Raw genomic sequence first — 23,385 nt, 5'->3', positions numbered from 1 at the left:
CTAATATCTCCATTGAACTTCCCACCCATTACCTTAAAGCCATGCCCTCTTATATTGAGCAGTGGTGTCCTGGGAAGGAGGTGCAGGCTGTCCACTCCATTTATTCCTCTTAATATCTTGTATATCTCTATCATGTCTCCACTCATCCTCCTTCTCTCCAAAGAGTATGGCCCTAGCTCCGTTAATCTCTGCTCATAAGGCATACTCTCTAATCCAGGTATAATCCTGGTAAATCTCCTCTGCACCCTTTCCACCGCTTCCATGTTTTTCCTATAATGAGGCACCCAGATCTGGACACAGTACTCCAGCTGTGGTCTAACCAGAGATTTGTAGAGCTGCATCATTACCTCGTAGCTCTTAAACTCAATCTCTTGATTAATTAAACCTAAAACCCTACAAGCTTTCTTAACTACCCTGTCTACCTGTAAGACAACTTCCAGGGATCTGTGGACATGGACCCCCAGATCCCTCTGCTCTTCCACATGACCAAGAATCCTGCCATTAACTTTCTATTCTGCCTTGGAGTTTGTCCTTCCAAAATGTACCACCTCACACTTCTCCAGATTGAACTCCATCTGGCACTTCTCAGCCTAGCTCTGCATCTTATCAATGTCCCTCTGCAATCTTCTACAATCATCTACACTATCCATCACACCACCAACCTTTATGTTGACTGCAAACTTGCCATTCCACCCTTCTACCCCCTCATCCAAGTCATTAATTATAAAAAACACAAAGAAATCATGAAAAGTTATATTAATGTTAACTGAATTAGTGGTCTGGAGTTGCAAGTTCGCCAGGCCAGGGACATTACTGAACTGGGTGGATTTATGTAAACTGACATTTTATTCCAAAACATTGAATTTGTGAATTTAAATTCCCCATCTTTATTGATGGGATTCAAGGTCATTTCTTTTGCAACCCCACATGCAGTCATTCTTTTTGGTGGAAGCATCTTCTCCCATTTTTATTCTATTGATTTCCTCATAATTGTTTACCACATTTCTCCTTAACATTTCATATTCCAAAAAATGTAACCACAGCTTCCCCTTAGGGGAAGTCTCTCATCTTTGAAACGTTCTAGTAAATCACAATAGCACAGCACCCTCCCCAAGGCCTTTATATACTGCCTAATGAGTAGAGTTTGACACAGTAGCTGGTTCCCAGACAGTGGATTATACCATCTTTGGTCCTGTAATAGAAGGCAGGACCATTGCCCTCATGAATATAAAGGACTCCATTGCTTTAGCAAGCACAAGTCTTTTTTCATAACAAAGATTTTGCTTCTTGAAGACTTTTTAAGTGTACTTTATAAATTTTGGGCTGCAGTTCACCAAAATCATCGAAAATTCATTTCCTGCATTCGCACTTGGACGTCTTCCCTGCTGATCTTGGTGCAGTCAGTGATAAACACGGTGAAAGGCTTCACCAGGTCATTGCAACCATGGAAAAGCGGTATCAGGGCATCTGGAATCCATCCCAACGCTGGCTGATGATTGTTGGACATGGACATGAGAGGCATCAGATGCTGAGTGCAAATTAAAATCAGTGGCAAAACGCTTTTAGGTCAATAGAACTCACGCAATGTGTTAGTGTCATTATGCAATTAGACATGCTAAATTAAATAAAAGTTAATTTAATGTTTATCTAACTTTCTATGTGATACTGCGAATCTAAAATGATCTTTATGTTCAGCTTGAAGTGGTTTATCATGATCCCCAATTTCTCTTCACGAATCAAATCTTTTGGAAAAATGTGTTGTCTATTGGATGGGAAGACCAAAATAAATTTGGGTTGTCAACAGAATCATAGTGTTACAGCATGCAGACATGACCTTCAACCAAACTTGTCCATGTCAACCAACTTGTCTACCAAAGCTAGCTTGGTCCATATCCCTCGACACATTTCTTATCCAAGTACTGTTGAATGCACATGTTCCTGGATTGTCCATCACATGATCTTATCCAACCAGCCCTACCACCCCCCCCTCCCCCCAGCTAATGGATGCCCAACTCGCAACTCAAATGTTGCATCACCATCACATGCCCATTGGAACCTAAGTTGATTCTTCATTGGCCATTTCAGTGGCTTCGGATTGTCAGTCAAACATTTTAATAAAATTCCATAATTAATAAAAGTTCCAGTTATCAAAAAAGTACATTTAAAAGTCCCTGTGATTTTGAGGGGCAGCACAGTTGGCGTAGAGGTTAGCACGATGCTATTACAGTAATCAGGATGGGGGTTTGAATCCCGTGCTGTCTGTAAGGAGTTTGTTCTTCTCCCCATGTCTGTGTGGGTTTTTCCCCCAGAGCTCTGGTTTTCTCCCACCTTTCAAAAATGTACTGGGGATTGTAGATCAATTGGGCAGTATGGGCTCTTGGGCCAAAAGGGCCTGTACTGTGCCGTGTTCCTAAATTTAAAATATTTAAAAAAGTATGCCTCTTCCCTGCAAATCAATCTGCATCTCTTTTGGAGAAAAGCCAAATAACAAGTTAATTTTGGCAGTGAACTTTCAGAGAGAGAGAAAGGGAACACAGGCAAACTTGGAGTGGTGCAGTGGTGCTGTTGATAGAGTGGCTACCTCACTGCTGCAGTGACCTGGGTTTGATCCTGATCTCGAGCAGTCTGAGTGGAGTTTGTACCATCTCTCTGTAATCATATAATCATCTACAGCACAGAAACAGGCCGGTTTGGCCCTACTAGTCTGTATCAAACATCTTCTCCCACCTAGTCCCACATTTGGCCCAAAACTCTCCATACCTCTCCCATCCATATACCTATCCAACCTTTCCTTGAATATTAACATCAATCTCACTTCTACCACCACTGCCAGAAGTTCATTCCATAACCCCACGTGAAGAAAATCCCCCTTATGTTTCTTTTAAACTTTTCCCCTTTTACTCTCAATCCATGCCCTCTTGTTTGAATCTCCCCCACTCTCAGTGGAAAAATCCTGTCCACATTGACTCTATCTGTCTCCCTTATAATTTTGAATACCTCTATCAAATCATCCCTCAACCTTCTTCGCTCCAGGAAATAATATCCCAGCCTGCTCAATCTTTCCCTGTAACTCAAACCCTGAAACCCCAGCAACATTCACGTAAACCTCCTCTGCACTCTCTCTGTGCTGTTTATTTCCTTCCTGTAATTCGGTGACCAAAACTGCACACAATATTCCAAATTTGGCCTCACCAATGCCTTATACAATTTCAGCATAACATCCCAACTCCTGTGTTCTATACTCTGGCTGGGTAGATTTCCTCAGGAGGCTCTAGAGAATGGGGTGGAGACGAAAAATACATCAGCCATGATTTGCATGGAGGAGCAGACTCGATGGGCCAAATGGTGCAAGTAATCCTGCTTCCATGTCTTACGAGTGAGTTGTAGATCAATTGGCCATTCTGTTTATTGATTTGTTTATTTTCAACAGCAGAACATTTTAGAGGCATTTTAATTGCCTTGAGTGTGCAAGATCTGAGGGCAGTTGATGGGAATATATAGAGAATAAAATGATTAAAAAGTTTCTATCTCCATTAACTAGAAGAAGAGGAATTAAAACTTGGAAATAGTAAAATAATAATGAAAGAATGATGGCATATGATGAAGGAAAGAGAAGGAGGGAGAATACTGGGTTGAGAGAGGAAGGGGGAGAGAAACTAAAGGGATAGAGAGGGATGAGTTGGGGAGGGTGGGAGGTGTTCAAGGGAAAGGAGGGAGGTGTGGAAGGAAACAGAGGATTGGAGGGAAAGGAGGGCAGGTAGCAGGGAGGAAGGCAAGGAAGAGAGGGTGAAAGGTGAGGAAGGATGGAGGGTGGGAGGTGAGGAAGGGGAAGGAGGGATGGTGGGGTGAGGAAAGGGAAGGAGGAAGGGTGGAAGGTGAGGAAGGGGAAGGGAGGGAGGTGAGGAAGGGATGTGAGAAAGGGGGAAGGAGGGAGGGTCAGAATCAGGATTTATTGTCATGAACAAGTCATGAAATTTGGTGTTTTGCGGTAGAGTCATAGGGCGAACATTCATCTTACAACATTACTATAAATAAAAAAAATAATAATAATGCAGGAAAAGGAAGGCCGTGTCTTTAGTTCATTGATTATTTAGGAATCTGATGTCAGCGGGGAAGAAGCTGACCTTGTCCCGCTGAGTGCTCATCTTTAGGCTCCTGTACCTCCTTCGTGATGGTAGCAGAGTGAAGAGGGCATGGCCTGGGTGGTGGGGTTTTTGAGGATAGAGGCTGCTTTTTTTAAAGACACACCTCATGTAGATGTAGAAGTCTGGAGCCTGTGACGTCGCAGGCCAAGATAACAATTCTGGAGTTTATTCTTGTCCTGAGAGTTGGTGCCTCCATACCAGACAGTGATGCAAACGGCCAGAATGCTCTCCATGGTACATCTGTAGAGGTTTCTGAGAGTCTTTGGTGACATCTGCTGTGGAGCAATTGTGACGAGAGGCGAATTGCAGTGGTCCAAATCTTTGCTTAGGTACGTGTTAATTCTGGCTATGGGCTATGACCAGCCTCTCAAAGCATTTCATCACAGGAGAAGTTAGTAGGACTTGTTGTTGAGGCAGCCCACGCTACTCTTCTTGGGATATTGATGCCCTTTTGAAATCTCTGACTGCAACAGGTGAGAGGTTGAAAATGTCCGTGAGCCCTCTGGTGAGTTGGGTGGTGCAGATTTTCAGTCCCCTGCCAGGTGGAATGTGAGGACGGGAAAGGAGGGTGGGAGGTGAGGAAGGGGATGGAGGGTGGGAGGTGTGGAAAGGGAAGAAGGGTGGGAGGCGAGGGAGGGTGGAAGGGGGAGGAGGGAGGGTGGATGGAGGGGGAGGGTGGAAAGTGAGGAAGGGGAAGGAGAGAGGGTGGAAGGGGAGGAGGAAGGGTGGAAAGTGAGGAAGGGGAGGGTGGAAGGGGGAGGAGGGAGGGTGGAAAGTGAGGAAGGGGGAGGAGGGAGGGTGGAAGGTGATGGAGGGGGAGGAGGGAGGGTGGAAGGTGATGGAGGGGGAGGGTGGAAAGTGAGGAAGGGGAAGGAGGGAGGGTGGAAGGGGAGGAGTGAAGGTGGAAAGTGAGGAAGGGGAAGGAGGGAAGGGAGGAGGGAGGGTGGAAAGTGAGGAAGGGGAGGAGGGAGGGTGGAAAGTGAGGAAGGGGAGGAGGGAGGGTGGAAAGTGAGGAAGGGGAAGGAGGGAGGGTGGAAGGTGATGGAGGGGGAGGGTGGAAAGTGAGGAAGGGGAAGGAAGGAAGGGGAGGAGGGAGGGTGGAAAGTGAGGAAGGAGGGAGGTGGAAGGCAGAGGAGGGAGGGTGGAACGTGAGGACGGGGAAGGAGGGAGGGTGGAAGGTGATGGAGGGGGAGGGTGGAAAGTGAGGAAGGGGAAGGAAGGGGAGGAGGGAGGGTGGAAAGTGAGGAAGGAGGGAGGTGGAAGGTGGAGGAGGGAGGGTGGAACGTGAGGACGGGGAAGGAGGGAGGGTGGAAGGTGATCGAGGGGGAGGGTGGCGTGGAAGGAAACAGAGGGAGGGAGGAAGTAAGAGAGGATGAAAGAGGAGGGTGCGAGGTGATGGAGGGGGAGGGTGGAAAGTGAGGAAGGGGAGGGAGGGTGGAAGGGGAAGGAGGGAGGGTGGCGTGGAAGGAAACAGAGAGGGGGGAGGAAGGCAAGGAAGTAAGGGAGGGTGAAAGAGGAGGGTGGGAGGTGAAGGGGAGGGAGAGCATCATGAACGAAGGCGGAGTGAATCCGTCAGGGGTTTGTCTCCGCCCCTGAGTTGGGACATGATGCGAAATTGCCGGTAGCTGCAGAGATAAACAGAGCAGGGGCGACAGACGGTTTGTTTAACCTCCCTGGTCCCAGTCCCACCCTGAAACTCTTGCATCCCGCAACCTGGTGGCATTTGAGGCAATCACGCATCTGTCTTATTTTTTTCCAAGGAAAGGAAATCTTATCTTCATTCGTTGCCCCGAATTTGAACCTTTTGCTGAAAAACACAAATTGGGCTGCAAATTGCAATCGGCTCCGGGTGAGTTTTGTAATTTCGCTTCTGAGGGGGACGTGGAGCAATAATGAACAAACAATGCGGTGGGGGGAATGAGTGAGAACATAGCAGAGGGGGTCTGGCACTTTCAGCCAAGGTCACATTAAAGTGGGGCACAGGCAGCGTTATATTCCTGTTAGAAAAGCAGACGAGCTCGTTGCTCAATGTTTTGTTTTACAAAAAAAGTCAATAGCAAAAATGACCAATAATCCTAGAACTGGGACCTTGTAATAAACGGGAAGCGTCGCCCTTGGAGGAGGCGAGTTCACCCTTCACTATCTCGGATTGAATGGCAGATGATGTCCAACATTAACATTATGCAAACCAGTTTTGGAAGTATTGTGGACCTGACTCTTCAATACGCCTCCAACATGGAATAATGCGCTGGATTTAAAAATCATGTACAGTTCTCATTCTGGGGGACCGAATAACAAGCGCTTCTCCATCCTGTTCTTCGTGGCAGTCGCTCTGACCGAGAGTAACCCCAGGCTGGTTTGCTTTCGAGCCGCTGCGAATCTCTTTTTATGTATATATGGAAGGCAGATAGAATTCAGGACCCGGGACAGTCATCCTTAAATGGGCAGCGATATTGCAGAACAGCTGAACATTTTCTCTGCTTGTTTTGAATATGACTTTTACATTGGGGGATGTACTACAAAATGATACTTATTACAGTGTAAACTTTTAAAATTATACCCAAGTTCCATGTTATTGTGAGTTACCATTCTGATCTGTGATAGCCTTTCTCTTAGCTGTTCTTTGACATGGGACCTGTAATGCTTCCCCGGCGGTGGTTCGGAAACAGTTTGGGTGATGTGATGCACCACAAGCCTTAATCTGCACTCTGCTGGGATTGACCTCTCTCTCTCTCCCCCTCTCCACCTCTGCTGAGATGGACTTCCTCCACCCCCCCACACCCCCACCCCCACTCTGCTAGGTTGAACTTCCCCCCCCCCCGCTCTGCTGGGATGGAACTTGCCCCCTTCTCTGCTGGGATGGACCTCCCCCCCCGCTCTGCTGGGATGGACCTCCCCCCCCGCTCTGCTGGGATGGACTCCCCCCTCTGCTGGGATGGACCTTCCCCCCCTCTGCTGGGATGGACCCCCTCTGCTGGGATGGACCTCCCCCCCTCTGCTGGGATGAACCTCCCCCCCTCTGCTGGGATGGACCTTCCCCCCCTCTGCTGGGATGGACCTTCCCCCCCCTCTGCTGGGATGGACCTTCCCCCCCTCTGCTGGGATGGACCTTCCACCCCCCCTCTGCTGGGATGAACCTCCTCCCGCACCTTTGCTCTGCTGGAATTCTCTCTTTCTCTCTCTTCTCCCCTCCCCCCACCACCACCACATTGCACATTGGTTGGGGTACAACTGAATGAGGGGTGGCGGTGCATCTGATAGAGATGTTAACTTGCAGCTCCAGTGATTTGGGTTCAGTCCTCACACCCAGTGCCTTTTTCCCAGGGCAGCAATGGCTGATACCTTATTTATGTTCATTGTCATGAACATGTGTCCCTTAATTTGTTATTTGTGGCAGCAGTATTGTGAAATAAAATGGTAAATTGCAATTCCTAAATACAATATTTTATAAAAATAAATAACTAGTGCAAAAACAAGAGAAAAGGTGAGGTAGTATCGATGGGCTCATCCTGATGGCGGAGGGGAAGAAGCTGTTTTGTACAGTTGGGTTTTTGTCTTCAGGCTCCTTTCTGATGGTAGCAGTGACAAATGGCCTGGGTGGTGAGGGTCTTTGAGGATTGAGGCTGCTTTCTTGAGGCACCACCTCAAGGATGCCCTGAATGGAGTTGGACTATGATGACACTAAGTTTACAACCTTCTCTAACGTTTGCCTATCCTGTGCTTTTCACCTCCATACCAAACAGTGATGCAACTAATCAGAATGCTCTGCAGGTGTGTAGAAATTCTCCAGACTCTTCACCTGTAGAAATTTGCAATGGTGTTTGAGGAGTTAAAGAAAGGTTGTACAGTGGGCTTGAAGTATACCTGAATGCTTTCTTGAGCAAAAGTGGGGTGGTGGTGCATCAGACAGAGGTTCTGGCTTGTAACTTCAGTGATCTGGGTTCAATTCTGGTGCCCAGCACCTTTTGCTAATGGTGGCAGAGAAAATCTGTTTAACGTGAGTGGAAATAAGTTTAACAGAAGTGTCAGAGGCAAGATTTTTTTAAGTAGAGAGTGCTGGGGTGCTGAAATGCATTGAGGAGTCTGGTGCAATTGGGACGTTTTCAGAAATCTCTTGGATTTAAGAAAAATAGAAGGGTTATAGGTGTGAGGTAGGGAAGGACTGATGGAAGAGCAGGTTTACATTATGGGCCAAAGGACCTGAAATGTGCAGTAATGTTCTAATTTTAATTTTAAAATTTTAAATTATTTTTAATTTAAAAAAATTAGACGTGCAGCACGGAAACAGTCTACTTTCGCCCTCGAATCTGTGCTGCCCAATTAACCTACACCCCCGGTACATGTTGAATGGTGGGAGGAATCTGGAGCCCCTGGGGAAAACCCACACAGACATGGGGAGAACATACCAACTCCTTACAGACAGAGCGGGATTCGAAACCCGCTCCAGATCACTGGCGCTGTAAAGGCGTTGCGCTAACCACTACATCAACCGTGCCACCCTCTGACTTCTTGACCTCTGGTACGTTCTTCCTATGACTGAGTGGATTTCCTTTCGGTGTTCTTGTTTCCTCCCACATGGCAAAGATGTGCATGTGTGGAGAGGTTAATTACCACTACAAATTGTGGAGCTGAGGGAGTTGATGAAAAGAATAAAATGGGTTTAGTTCAAATGGCTACAGACTGGATAAGCCTTTTACTGTGCTGTCTGACCCCCCCCCCAAATGAATCATGTCCTGAATGAGTGGTGCCAGTGTCTGCATGCCCAGCCAATGGGTCGAGAGGTCCTGAGGACCAAGAATAGAAAGGAAATGTCTTGAAATTCAAAGTGAAATCAACTTCCCCTTGAAAACCATGGATTCTGATCCAGGGAATTGTTGGCTTTTCAGAAGGTATGGCAGATCCCAAGTCCGTATGTGTTTCGGTCGACGAGGTGGTCTCAAATGGGACGGCGGCCCGGCAGGTCCCGCTCTTCCAGACACACTTAAAGAAAGTGGAGAACAAGGTGATGGAGCCTCACTGCTTCTCCTACCTGCCCAAGCGACTCGCCGTCACCATCGAGTTCAAGGACCTGTCGTACTCAATCTCAGAGGGTCCGTGGTGGAGGAAAAAAGGTAGGTGGTTGCTTGGGCATGTGGCTCCAGAATGTGAGTAGCACTGGAAATAGAACATTGAGGGCACTTGATAATAAAGTTTGTTATAATGTTATAGCACGTGCATCTGTATGGAGCAAATAATCTGTGCTAATATTAATATCTGTATAGATCAAAAAAATTGTTTATGTATATGTGAAACTCCTGAACTGTCTTCCAATCTTGTGATTGCATCACATGCTCTGTACCTCCCAGAATCATCTCAGAGGTTGGGTACAAGGTAGCTGGATGATTAATCACAGAAAAGTTTGTGACAGAGAGCAGTAGCATTATTGGCCAAAAGGTTCTCAACCTCTTGTCAAATAATGCTGAAAGAATGTTTGTGTGTGGTTCTTGGTCAGGCTGGCTGCATAATGCCTCAAATTTACACACCTCTCCCTGGAACCTCGGAGTGTAACTCAAACCCTACAGGGTGAAATGTCTTGGGGTATCACTGCTTCACAATAAATTTTTGGCTCTTTTTCCTTCTGTTGGGAATGCCTTCTGGCTGGGATATCTGGTCAGAATGAACATGGGTTGGGGGAAATGAAAACAAAGACAAGCATTTTGATGGATTTGGCAGGCAAGTGTCAAGGAGGCAGGTGAGACTGGCAGTGGGTGATAGAATGGAGGGGTGTAGCACAGGTAAGGATGGTCTCAGATGTTCATGTGTATACAATGTTGGAAACGATATGGTCATAATCTTTGGTAGAAGAAATAAACGGGCAGAAAATGAGGAGAAAATTGATAAATTCCCAGATGCAAAGGGAGCTGGGAGTCCTTGTGTCAATAAATTTGCAGGTTGAGTCGGTGGTGAAGAAGGCAAATGCAATGCTGGCATTCGTTTCAAGAGGAATAGAATATAGGAGCAGGGGTAGATGTTGAGGCTTTATACGGCACTGGTGAGACCTCACAGAGTATTCTGAGTGGTTTTGGGCTTCTCCTTTAAGAAAGGATGTGCTGACATTAGAGAAGGTACAGTGGAAGTTCACAAGGATGGTTATGGGAATGAAAGGGTTATCATATGAGGAGCATTTGACAGCTCTTGACCTATACAGTGGAATTCAGGAGAATGGGGGAGGGGGGTAAGATGTGGGGGAAATCTCATTGAAACATTTCGAATGTTGAAAGGCATAGACAGAGTAGATGTAGAAAGGTTGTTTCCCACTGTGGGAGAATCTAGGACAAAAGGGCACAACTTCAGGATTTGGATTCTAAATGAACTTGAAGGCAAAGATCCTTTTGCGGATCTGGATAGATACATTTTCTTCTCCTATTGACTTCACAGATCCAATGATATTCTTTTGCCTTGCTGTTTTCTGATCACGGCACCAGTTTACAAACAAAGTCCTCTCAAACCTTAATGATTCAAGCGATCACTTCCTTCAGACCAGTCATTTGAATAGAGGACTGTTGAAGATACAGAGAAGTTGTCCTGGTGGGCAAGGTCGATGCATCCACTCCATCAAAAGAGCTTTAATATCGCACCAACACTAACCCATTGTGAAAACTTTCCCCCTCATGGTTTGATTAATCTTGGAGATCTCCAAAGCAAAACTTTGGAGTTGTTTTCTCTTTAGCATTGGAGGCTGAGGGGCGACCTGCTGGAGATGTATAAAATCACGAGCGGCATTAAGAAGTTGGACTGTCAGAAGCACTCAGACACCTCCTCTTACCCCTCTAGCAGGATCCCACCAAAACTCCTCAAACTACTGTATCATACATTATCTTTGAACTTACCACTTCCGGTCATCTCCCTTGCATGGCCTCCAACCTTAATAGTTTCCCAACCCTGCACTGCCTGGTTCTAATTTTTGCAGTCGGCATCTTTTCTCTAGGGTGAAAAAGTCACACCCTGAATCTTTTCTCAAGGGTGAAAAAGTCGCACCCTGGAGGACACACATTCAAGATGAGGGGGTCGATGTTTAAGGCAGATCTGCAGGACAAATGTTTGACAGGGTGTGTGAATGCTTGGAAAGGGCTGCCAGCAGTGGTGGAAGCAAATACAATAGTGGCATTTAAGTGGCTTCCAGATTGATACATGGATGTGAAGGAGGTGGAGGGATATGTGCAAGCAGTAGAGTTTTAGTTTGGACACGATGCTTGGTGTAGAAAGGCCAGTTCCCATATTGTTCTATAATTTCTGGATTTGGAACCAAGTGAGATGTGTTCTGTTTGAAGAGTGAAGATCAAGCAGCCCAAACTATGTCAGAGTACATGTCCCATCACAGCCTTGAAGATCATTAGCTCTTCAAGTGCAGCTTAAATATGATGTCTCTAAACTTCACCTGTCAGTGAGTTCTTGACCTGCACCACATAGGTCAGCACAAGAACTGGTCCTTCTGCCCATGACATCAGTGCTGGACTAAATTAAATTTCTTCTGTCTGGACGTCATCCATAATCTCTCAATTTCCTGCATCTTCATCTAGCTAGAAGCCTCTGAAATTTGACTATCCTTATCTGCTTCCACCACCGTTCCTGGCAACCTATTCCAGACACCCACCACTCTCTGTAAAATTAGAGCTTTCCCCATACATCTCCTTGACACTTTCCCCTCTCACCTTGAATATGTTCTCCAGAATTTGACTTCAGTATTTAACCCTCTGCTGATCTTTGTAACAAGGACTTAAATCCATGTCACCAGGGTCTTTTTTTAAAGTTTTGTTGTAGAAGGTAGGCTCTTGCTGTTTGTTCTAACTTTGTAATTTTGTATAATTTAGTAAAGGGACTGATATACTTTAAAAAAAAAGATTTCATTCAATCCAGACTTTCCACAAAGCTACCATATTTCACTCTTGGAAACTTGACTCTTTTTTCAATTTTTCATGCAATGTGATGAGCAGAACTTTGCCCTGTATTTCTAACTAGTCTCATCTCCCCGACCATTGTGGTCTCCTCTACATCGGAGAGACTAGTGCAGATTGGGAGATTGCTTCGCTGAGCACCTCGGCTCTGTCTGCCGCAATAGTGGGGGATTCTCCCAATACCCACCCTTTTCAATTCCCTAACCAATTCTCTTGCTGACGTTTCTGTCCATGGTCTCATGGACCGCCAGACTGAGAACATCTGAAATTAGAGGAACAACACCTCATCTTCTGCTGGGAACCCTCTAACCAGATGGCATTAACATCAACTTCTCTTTCCCCCCCACCCCCCCCCCCCCCCCACATCTTCTCTATGTGTCTGCATGTGTGTGTCACTGTCTGTCTGTCTCTCTCTGTCTCTGTGTGTGTCTGGTCGCTCTCTGTGTACTTTTCCATCTGTCTCCTTTCGCAGAGCCAAAATCAATTCTTACCTTTCCTCTCATGATATCCAATTAACACCTTTAGGCTGTTGGTTTGGTCTCCTCCCCCTCCCACTCTTCCTCCTTTACTCTCTAGTCATGAATTAAGATGCTTGTGTGCTTTTTGCTTATATATTGAAGAAGGGCTCAGGCCCAGAACTTTGGCAATAGATCTTCATCTTCTATGGGGAGGTTGTGAGTGGCTGTTCCTCTAGCATGTCTGTGTTTTTATAACAATCGCAATGTCCGCAGACTCCCCTCTAGCTCTGTCAATAATTTTAAGTCCCTTATTACTACCCCAGTCTCCAATGAGAGCCTATTTTTCTCATTTCTTTATCCCTGCCATGATCTCTCCCTCTAATCCTCCTCTGTTCCAGGAGAATAATTCTATTCTTGTAGCTGAAATGACTGCAAACCTGAAATCATCCTGATACTCTCTCCTTGTGCCCTGTTATACACACACACACACACACACACACACACACACACACACACACACACACACACACACACACACACACACACACACACACACACACACACACACACACAATGAAAAATGCAGAGCAGGTCTTTTGTCTGTACCTTCAATTCCTAAATAAACTTAACACCTTTTTGTCACATCACCCTGAACAGTTGTGCTGAGCTAACGAAGGTCACTGTATCACAATGAGAAATACCTATCTGTATTGTATTTTTGTCTGAGGAATTCTTTTCTGGTCTATTGCTATTTACAACATTCTAGCAAAGATGATCTCATATGAAAGGCATCTTAAAATACAGGCAGAATTTGTGCTGTAATCAAGTGCAGTGCACCATAATACAAAATGGCAGCCGGTAATCTTTGGTTACTGTCGGTCGTTGTTCGATAGTAACCTCTTGCAGTAGCTCAGCCAACAATCAGGAGCTGATTGGCTTTCTGTGTCGCTGTTGCTGGGGTAAGGAGAGTCAGCCATGTATTTTGAGAGGGGAGAGAATTGATGTCAGTGTAGGTGTGAATTCACAAGACGGTGCTTTTAATCTATTGTGAAGAAATAAATGATGCATTGAGAGTTTTTGAGCTGAATGCTTCAGCATTAATCTCTGGGAGAGAGGGACCGGTGAGGGGGAGGGGTGGGGGGGAAAGAGACGGATGGAGGGAGGGAGGGACAAAGTGGGGGGTGGTGAGGGAGGGGTGGTGAGGGAGGGGTGGTGAGGGAGGGGTGGTGAGGGAGGGGTGGTGAGGGAGGGGTGGTGAGGGAGGGGTGGTGAGGGAGGGGAGGGAGAAAGGGGGGAATGGTGGGGAGGGAGAAAGGGGGGAATGGTGGGGAGGGAGAAAGGGGAAATGGTGGGGAGGGGGGGAGAGGTGGTGGGGGAGTGGCAGAGAGAGGGGGGTGGTGTGGGGGCAGAGAGGGATGGTGGGGGGGCAGAGGGAGGAAAGGGGAGAGAGGGAAGAATGGATGGGGAGAGCAATGATGAGTGGGGGACATAGGAGGGGTGCAACATGTGAAGGAGAGTGAGGGTGATGAGGGGTTGTGACTGGGGGGGTGACGTGCAGGAGAGAGGAAGGGCAACATGGAAGAGAGAGAGAGGGTGGCAACGTGGGGAAGAGAGGGGTATGATATGGAGGGTGGGTGGAGGGTGAGAAGGGAAGGTAGGTGGAGGGTGGAAAGGAAGAGGGGAGAGAGGGGGGAGGGAAAGGCTCTTGTGACCTTTGGGATCAATGGAATTGGATAGCTGCATCTGCCAATCATCCCACAATTCAAGGTCATTCATGCCTTTTTATTCCACTTACTGTCTGGAACGCATAAAGGCAATGCTGCAATATTAAAATGACTATATCCCTACCCATTATTAATTCAAATACTGATTCACTGGTGTTCTAAATTCACACACGATGGATGTCTTTCAAATTACTGGAAAATTAATTACAAAGAGCAAAGAAAAATTCTGGCTATTGTTTGTAAAATGTGAACATTATTTATTACAATTTACTTTTAATAACACAGCACCGTAGAAGTCCATTTAGGCCCATGAAACCTGTTGTTATCCAAATGCTCTCCATTAACCGGCCAACCCTGTACATCTTTGGAGGGGGGGGGTGGAGAGATACCAGAGAATTCAGAGAAATCCCGCGTGGGTGGCGGTGTGAATAAAAAAAGTCCTTACTGACCCAGCTGGTGTTGTAATAGAATTGGAGGAATATACACAGGGATAGTGATTTTCACTTGTTGGAGTAGTGGTCAGTTGGGAAGGTATGATACTATATCAGAGTTTATGATCATGTATGCAAGACCAGTCTGTGTGGCTGCAGAGGCTGCGGGAGCACCAGAGGCAAATCTATGGACACCCAGCATCCCTGAAGACACTCTCTTTTGCTTCTTTCACATATTGTTAGGAGCGGCAGGCGCATGGTGACTCTTTGTTTGCCTTGCGTCAGACAAAAGTTGAGGTGTATCATGTTTTTAATATGTGTATTTTTAATGTATTATTACATGACAATAAAAGGAATCTTGTACAATGTACAGAAACTGTTTTTATAAATTTTATTCCTTTTATCACTGTTTTATTCCTTGCTGTACTGTGTGAAGGTTAGCTTGTCTGGGTAGCACACAAAACAAACTTTTTGGAATATCTCAGTACATGTGACAATAAGTAATTCAATTAAAAACAAATTGGAGAAACTGGATAAGAGTATGTCATATACATGAGTACAATGAACAGATGTCCCAATATTTGTATAAATCCAAACGTCCAACGCAGGCTCCAGATCCAAACGTCCAACACGGGCTCTGGATCCAAACGTCCAACGTGATCAGGAAGCCTTTCGGAGCCCTTCTTGCGCTCAATATCTGACTCCAATATCTGGTTTCCAGGAGTCAGTCTCCAGCAGCCCGTGACGGGATCCCTGACTGCAAGTCGTCGGCCATCTGGTCCGCCGCCATCAACACCGTCCTGTAACATCATCTTCTCTGCTTCTCCTCCTCAAAAGAGGGTGTTCTTCCCATTTCTGGTAGGTTGCACCCCTTTATGGCTGCTGCCAAGCACAAGTGCCACCATCTTGGGCACCAACTTTCCCAGTTGCAGGATTTTAGTTTAAAATCCATCAACTCTTTAAACAGAGCATTTTAACACCTTTATGGATTCACCGGCATTGGGACTGGCTGTTAACTCCTTTGGAGCTGTGCTATGTCAGGGCTCTCTGCTCTCCCAGTTCCACACCAGTGGCAGGGCTGGCTTTTTTTGTTGTAAGCTACTGTTACTTTTGATTTAAATTTACTTTTTGACTTGTCTGTTATATAAGAAAAAATAGGGTTATGGGTGTGAGGTAGGTAAAAATTAGATTGTTGTGGAGAACATTTTCATCTTGTGGTGCGTTGAAGTAGCAGCAGGCAAGCACAAACTCAAAAGACTACAACAGGCTTTATTCCAGTAAAAGTCTGGACACCAATTCAAGCCTTGGTGGCTTCTCATGTGACTGGTTCAGGAGGGTCCGGCTCAGGTTTATATTCAGGTCGGCCAGGTGGAGTCAGCCCCTTAGGTGGTCTTCCTGCAGGTACAGAGATTTCCCCCTGCAGTAGGCTGGTGGTCGTATCGCCACACATCATCGGCCGAAGGCCCTGTCCTGCACTGTGGGGTCAAGAAGACCTTATAGCAGGCTATCTTATTGACCATGTCGGTTGTTCTGGGTAGGAGGTAGGCATCCAGTTGGGTGTACCGGTTTATAGTTTCACTATAATCGATGACCATGGTCTGTTTGCTGCTCCCTTTTACCACTAAGACTTGGGCTCTCCAGGGACTGGTGCTGGACTCTATGATACCTTCTGCCAGAAGCCACCTCACTTCTGCCGTAATGAAGTCCCTGTCATCCACGCAATAGTGCCTGCTCTTGTCAGCTATGGTCTTGCAATGTGACATAAGGTAGTTGAAGAGGGCGGGAGGAGTTACGTGTGGCGTGGAGAGGCTGCAGATGCATCGGGGACAGTCACTGGGCTGTGGAGTATGAGTGGGGGAGAGGGGCCCACTGAAGGCGAGGGTAAGGCTTTGGAGGTGGCCCTGGAAGTCCAGCCCTAAGAGAACTGGAGCACAGATCAGATCTTGGACATGACCAGGAGCCTGAACCCTTGGTGTGTTCTCCCTGCCTCCCCCAGCCCCCCCACCCCCCCCCCCACTGTCAATTCCACTGAACAATGCCCAAGCGCTATGATGGAAAAGTTCATGATTTTGAGCTTTAGTGTCCGGGCCACATTTGGGTGCTCGAAGCTCTCGGTATTAGTGCTATCAAACAGGTATTTTGTTACCTTCCCATTGACAGCGATGTCCATCATTGAGCACCCGAGTCCATGGGGAATATCCCTTTTTAAAGGTGGTGGACGCTAGGACTATATCGGGGTCTGAGTCGCTGCTCACCGATGGATGAGGTGAGTAGTGGCCAGTGGCTTACTTCTGGGACATGGGGTGCGTCGGATGGGCGATAGGGTATAAGCTCATGTTGACCACGTCATTCCCTCGATGTGGTGTGAGCATTGTGGCAGTCAGGGCCCGGCTGGCCCAAGATGGCAACACCCGATGGAGGCATGTGGCGTTGGCGGTTGGCCGACCCGGGCGGCAGTGAAGCTGGAGGTGATGTCGTCCGAGCGAGTAGGAGTGACATCTTTGGTGCGGGCGGAGGTCTTCCAGAGGAAGCTGACGGACCCAGGGTGAGCACACTGCAGCAGTGTGGGGCGGAAGTGATGTTGGCGGTCAGGGTAGAAGTGGCGGGGTGAATAATGGCGTTGCCTGGTCCTCAAATGTGGGGGTGATCGGGAGGGCTCCCAGCAGGTTTCAGGGGGCTGAAGTGCTCCCGATGGGCCTGGAAAGGCACATTTTAGCGAAGTGGCCTTTCTTCCCACATTAGGAGCAGTACAAGTTCCTTGCAGGGTAGCCTTTGTGGGGTTGCCTGTCTGACCCACACCAACGGGGTGAGCAGTGCCAGCAGCTGTGATTGTCTCCTCCACGTAGCGGCCTTCAGCGAAGGCGGTCATTTGCATCTGCCAGACCGGAGGTTGGGAGAGTCGGGCATCGAAAACCTCTGCATGATGGGCTGCAGCCTCCATTGTCCTGGTAAGTGAGGCAATGTTTTCCTCCAGCAACTTCTGTCAGGCACTCCTCAAGCGCAGCGCTCGCCTGCAGGCGTCCCGGATTAATCACTCCACTTCCCCTTCGGTCACCCCGGACTTGGCCAGACTCGGGTGGGCTAGCTCACATAGGGCCCCCAGATAGGCATCTTCTGTCTCGCCAGGCTGCTGGGACCTGATGCTGAGCACTGGGCGTAGACCACATTTGTTTAGGGGCTTGTACATGCTCTCCAGGACGGCCATTGCACCTTCATAGTCTGAGCATTCCTTGAAGGCCTATAAAGCTCATGGACCCAGCTTGGTGAGTTATTTCTGGTTGGCGTTGATCACCTCAGGCTTTGTTAGGATGATTGCCTCAATCGTGTGCTTCCAGATCTCGAAGCGTGCCTGGGCATCGGGTGTTGGGGGTTGATCTTCAGGCTACCGATCGTCAGAAATCATGGTCTCGCTTTAAAATTTTACTGGAATAAATTGTTGCGCGCTGAGGTAGCAGCAAGTATAAAACTCAAAGACTGTACAACAGGCTTTATTCCAGTAAAAGTCTGAACACCAGTTCAAGCCTTGGTGGCTCCCCGTGTGACTGACTCAGGAGGGGCTGGCTCAGGTTTATATTTCATTCAGCCAGGTGGAGTCAACCCCTTAGAGCAGGGGTGTCAAATTCAAATTCACAGAGGGCCAAAATTAAAAACTTGGACTGTCGAGGGCCGAACTAAATATTTATTGAAAATTTTCAACAACATCTGCATGTTTTCTCTTCTTTCAACATATGTAATGTTAAACTTTTTCTTATTAAAATAAATGTTTAATAATAGTTTTGGTTAAACTCTTTCCAGAAGAAGCATTAACAAAGGAGAAATAAAATATTCAATAAATAATATTTCTCTATAGCCTTTAAGCTCCTTTTAAATGTATTTTTTTTCACAGGCCAACAAGTCAAAAAAATAACAACTTGCTTCAATGAAAATCCAATCTTTCAACTAGGAACAGTCCAAAGTTAACCAAAGAAAATATGAATCCAAGCTTAGCTTGCTACACTGTGATTTACTCTGATGCACCTGGGTCTAAACCAGATACTTGGCATCTCTTCTTAGATGCAAGTTCATCAAACTCTGGGGTCAGAGTTTGCCTCCCACCTGTCTTGAAAGGTCCTGTTTTCTGTCTTTCGTTTGGCCATTTTTCATAAGGGGTTTATTACATGTGAGTTAGGCGACAGGTCGCAGATGCTAATGCAAGTAAAGAGAGGAGGTGGGGGTGATTAGCGGGCTGAGGGGCCGACGCCAATGCATTTGCAAAGCATTCTGGGATTTGTAGTATTAGCTGTGCATGCGCTATACTGGCGCGGCGGCCAGCGGGCCAGCTTTAATACATATTTGATATGATCTTGGGGGCCAAATTTGGCCCGCGGGCCTGAGTTTGACATGTGTGCCTTAGGGGGTCTATTCAGGTTGGCTGATTGACAGGTGGCCAGGTGGATTTGGCTCCTTGGGTGGTCTTCCTGCAGGTACAGAGATCGCCCCTTGCAGTAGGCTGGTGGTCGTATCACTACACATCATAGGCCAAAGGCCATGTACTGCGCTGTGGTGTCTGTGTTAAAGTGAAATTCTAACACTTTAATGATCAAACTTGCTACTGTTTTCTGTGAACTTTTAATTTTGTGGATCCCAAATTGCCCTTGGACTATGGGGACTTTATGGCAGCTGCCTGCATTGCACTCAGAACTAAGCTCTTATACTGTATCTCTGTAAATATGACGGTAAATATTTCAATTCAATTTAAATTGTTCTGACAGGGAGATATGCCACATTTCTGTAGGCTAAACCTTTGGTTTGTTGGGTAGGGAAAGTGAGAGATGACCTCCTTGAGAAGCACAAACTCTTAGAGGGCTTCGCAGGTCGATGTGAAAAAGACTAACAATTCTAGGTCAGTATAAATCTGCCTGGCCAGCAGGAAAATGAATCTTGGGTTTATATGTGATGTCATGTACATATTCTGGCAATAACTTTTAACTTTGACCTTAGGATTACAGTCTCAAAATAAAGCTTAGACTACTTAGGATTGAAATGGAGTGAAATTTCAGAATTCTTTGTTGGCGTGGAAGCCAAGACATAATTTGCCTTCAAAAGAGAGATTGATAGAATTCTGGATGTTGATTGAATTTTGGGACACTGGAAAGGTGCAGAAAAATGGTGATGGGGAAGAAGATCTGCTGTGATATTTTAAGGATTAGTAAGGCAGGCAAGAGGGCCTGAATGGCCATCCCCTGCTCTGTTTCATGTTTGGGATGGAGACGTTGGGGTGAGGGGTTTAGAAGTTTTGGCATTGACTTGGAGCCGAGGATCCGGGGAACCAGTCAGAATATATCTTTGAAGTCTACCAGAAGTGAAGCTACACGAGGAGATGGTGAATATATAGATGGTGATTGATGAAATCAAGCATACAGCACAGAAATGCCCCCTCTCCATTTATCTATCATTTTGTATGTGTTATCTTTCTCAATCATGGCATGTTGTGGTAATTTATACTATTGGTATATTGTAGGTATCTGTGTGGTGGCAACCAGTAAGAATGTGATAAAGTTTATAATCCAAATATTCAGAGTGATGATGGCCATGATGCCTCTCTACCCTGGTGCCATGTGCCTGCCATAGATCCATAGTCCTCTGCACTTTTCCTATCCAACATTTGTCAAAATGGTTTTTAAACATCATTATCTTTGCCTTCGCCAACTTCTGTGGGATCGATCCAGATAACCACCACTCTCTGTGAGAAACCAACCCCTCAAATTCCCTCTACCCTCAGAGTCCCTCCACCCTCCAACCCCTCAGAGTCCCTCTACTCTTCCACCTTGTACCAGTGCCCTCTGGTTCTAGTCATCCCTGCACTTGATGGGGAAGGAGGTTGGGGGGGCAGGGGATTATGTTTTTCTATCCAATCTATGTCCCTCACAATTTTAAACTTAATGAGGTAACGTCTCGGCCTCTTCTGTTCCAATGAGAATAAATCTAGCCTCCTTATAATTACAGCCTTCCATTCTGGGGAACATCCAGGTGAATCTCTTCTGCACCCTCTCTATCTCCACAGCATCCTTTCTGTGGTGAGGTGCATTGTCTGGCCACAATCATCCAAATGTTTTCTCACCAATATTTTGTACAGCAGCAAAATAATATCCAAACTCTCACTGTCATTACCTTTAAAAACATACACAATGGTTTTTTTTACACTACATTATCAGCCTATGCCTCCACTTTCTGGCAGCTGTGGAATTTTACTCCAAGGGCTCTCTGTCCATCAGTGCCTGAAGGTCCCAACCATTTATTTTATGGTCTGACGACAATTTGACTTGCCATGATGCATTACCTTGCACTTTTCAAAATTCAATTCCACCTGCCACAACTCTGTCCAGCATTCCAAGTAATTTGTGTCCACCCTGTAAGCTTGGAATCTCTTTTATTTTCTGATCACAACCTGATAGATAAAAGCATTAGGCAAGCTGTGGCAAACCGTTGGGGGATGGAGTCAAATGCATCAGGGGTTGCTGAAGCACGAGATTGGAGAAAGCACCTATGTCACAGTTGCATTGGAGTTTGGTGCACGGGTGTTAATATTACATGGATTTGTATAAGATTCAAAGCCAGCACTACCAGGCTGAGGAAAAGCTTCTTCCCACAGGCAATGAGAATTCTGAGCGACCAAAGGAACTACTCACACTAACCATCTGAGTCATATTCATGAACAATATTTATTTATTAGTATAAATGGAATACTTGTCCTGCATGTGTATTGTTTGTCCCTATGTGTTATGTCTGGTGTTGTGTCTGTGTGTTTTGCACTGAGGACCGGAGAACGTTGTTTCGTCGGGTTGTACTTGTGTAATCAGATGACAATAAACTTGACATATCTTGATTCAGGTCATTGATTTGCCAATATTTAGTTTTCATGTTGCATTTAAGTGCTGTGAGTAGCAAATATGAACCTTTTTTTGTAAATTCCTGAAGATCCGTTAGAAAATGCAAAGAAAATATAATTTGAGCTCCATGACAAAACTGACGATGAAAGAGAGGTGGGGATAAATGAAGAGGGAGTAAAGTAGCATAGTGAGTAGGATAGATTTCTGAAGCTGGTCTGTTTTTCATCCCTGGAGTAATTAATGTTTCAGGTCACTAGTTCTGCTTCTCACTTCACAGGTGTTGCCTGATCTGGTGAATATTCTAGCATTTTACGTTTTAATTTCTGATTTCCTGCATCACCAGTTTTTTGTCTTCCTCTGTCCCCTTCTCCTTTTAACATTGATTGTCTTGGTCAGTCATCTATGCAGAGTACAGCCTAGTTGCGTTTCCTCCTGGATGGAGGGGAAATAAATTGTACTATTCGGAATTGAGTGTTGTCCACTTGAAGACATTTGCTTATGTGGGCAGTGTTGTTTTTCTGGGTCTCTGATATTTGTTCCACAAATGTATGAGGCCAGAAGGTGGGGTGGGAGGGGGAGTGTTTCTAGGTTAATTGGTGTATTTGGACAGCACAGACGTGTGGGCCGGAAGGGCCTGTTACCATGCTGAATGTCTAAATTTGGATAAGAAAGCACAGTGGTGTATTTTCCAGAGCTGAGAGACTGCATGTGTGGGTTGGCATAAAGTATTTTTTTATATAAAAACATATGTTTTATCCGTGCAGTAATGGTAATAATTGAAATGGCTGTAAAGCACATGAGTGGGCTGTGCAAAACTGGATGTCACCCCTGACTGTGTGATGAATGTCAGCTCAAAGTTCTGGCAGCCATCTGCCACTATTTTATTTATGCTCCCAAGACCTTGGTCTATTTGTTATCCCTTTATGTATTGACTTAGGAAACATGTCTGGCTGGTTCCTTGCTGCTTGGAACCACAGGACACTAGAACACAGGAACAAGCCCTATGGCCCATCTGGTGTGTGCTAAAATATTATTCTGCCTAGTCCCAATGACCTGCACCCTGATTATTGCCCTGAATTTCTCCCCCCACCCCCCCACCCCCATCCCTCTGGTTATTAGGCACACAAAGACAGCAATGAAATTTAGAAAAAAACCAAAAGTATGCAGACACTATGTTGATGTCAAAACTCAATGCTGGAGAAACTTAGCTGGTCGAACAGTGTACTTTATATAGCAGAGATACATGACCAAAGTTTTGGACTTGTGCTCTTTGTCAAGGTATCGGCAGGCATCTGAGTAAAATGGTGGGGGGGGAAAACAGGAAAAGGATTATGGGAGGTAATGGGTGGATAAGGGAAGGAGAGCACAGCAGCAAGCTGGAGGAGGAGGGGGGTAGCTCTGTGAATGGAGAAGGAAGGGGGTGGGGAGCTGGAGGAAAGAAGACAGAGGGTTGGGGAAGGGAAGGAGAACAGAGAGTAGGCCAGCAGAAGTAGATGTTGATGCCATCTGATTGCAGAGTGTCCAGATATAAAATCAAGTGTTCCCCAATTTACGGAAGGTATTGGTAGGACAGTATATGAAGGGGATGGGACGTGGAATTGAGGTAGTTGGCCACTGGGAGATCCCAGCAAAGACAGCAATGAAGCCAAGCAGAGTAACTTGAGTTGCACAGCTTGGCCAATCAAACCCTTGCATCTATTCTGAAAGAAATTAGATCAGACACACAACTTGGTTTCCCTTGAGAACCCCCGATCAGAATTCTGCTGATCTCAGAGCTTCTGGTGTCCATGAGCATTTGCTGACTTCTGAGGGAGAGAATCTCTG

The 23,385-nt window shown here is 46.1% G+C and overlaps 1 protein-coding gene across 1 annotated transcript in view; it reads left to right on the top strand.

The window, feature by feature from the left end:
• The first annotated feature begins 9,036 nt into the window (after nucleotides 1–9,036).
• LOC138739807 (ATP-binding cassette sub-family G member 1) overlaps nucleotides 9,037–23,385 on the top strand; it is a 48,313-nt gene continuing 33,964 nt past the window's right edge. The window contains exon 1 of the mRNA XM_069892361.1: nucleotides 9,037–9,256. Within this exon, the coding sequence (XP_069748462.1) occupies nucleotides 9,037–9,256 (220 nt within the window). The remainder of the gene's footprint in view (nucleotides 9,257–23,385) is intronic.

Source organism: Narcine bancroftii, chromosome 7, assembly GCF_036971445.1.
Source record: "Narcine bancroftii isolate sNarBan1 chromosome 7, sNarBan1.hap1, whole genome shotgun sequence".
Classification (NCBI taxonomy): Eukaryota; Metazoa; Chordata; class Chondrichthyes; order Torpediniformes; family Narcinidae; genus Narcine; species Narcine bancroftii.
Note: the sequence above shows the minus strand (reverse complement) of the source record. Positions and strands in the feature narration are given on the sequence as shown.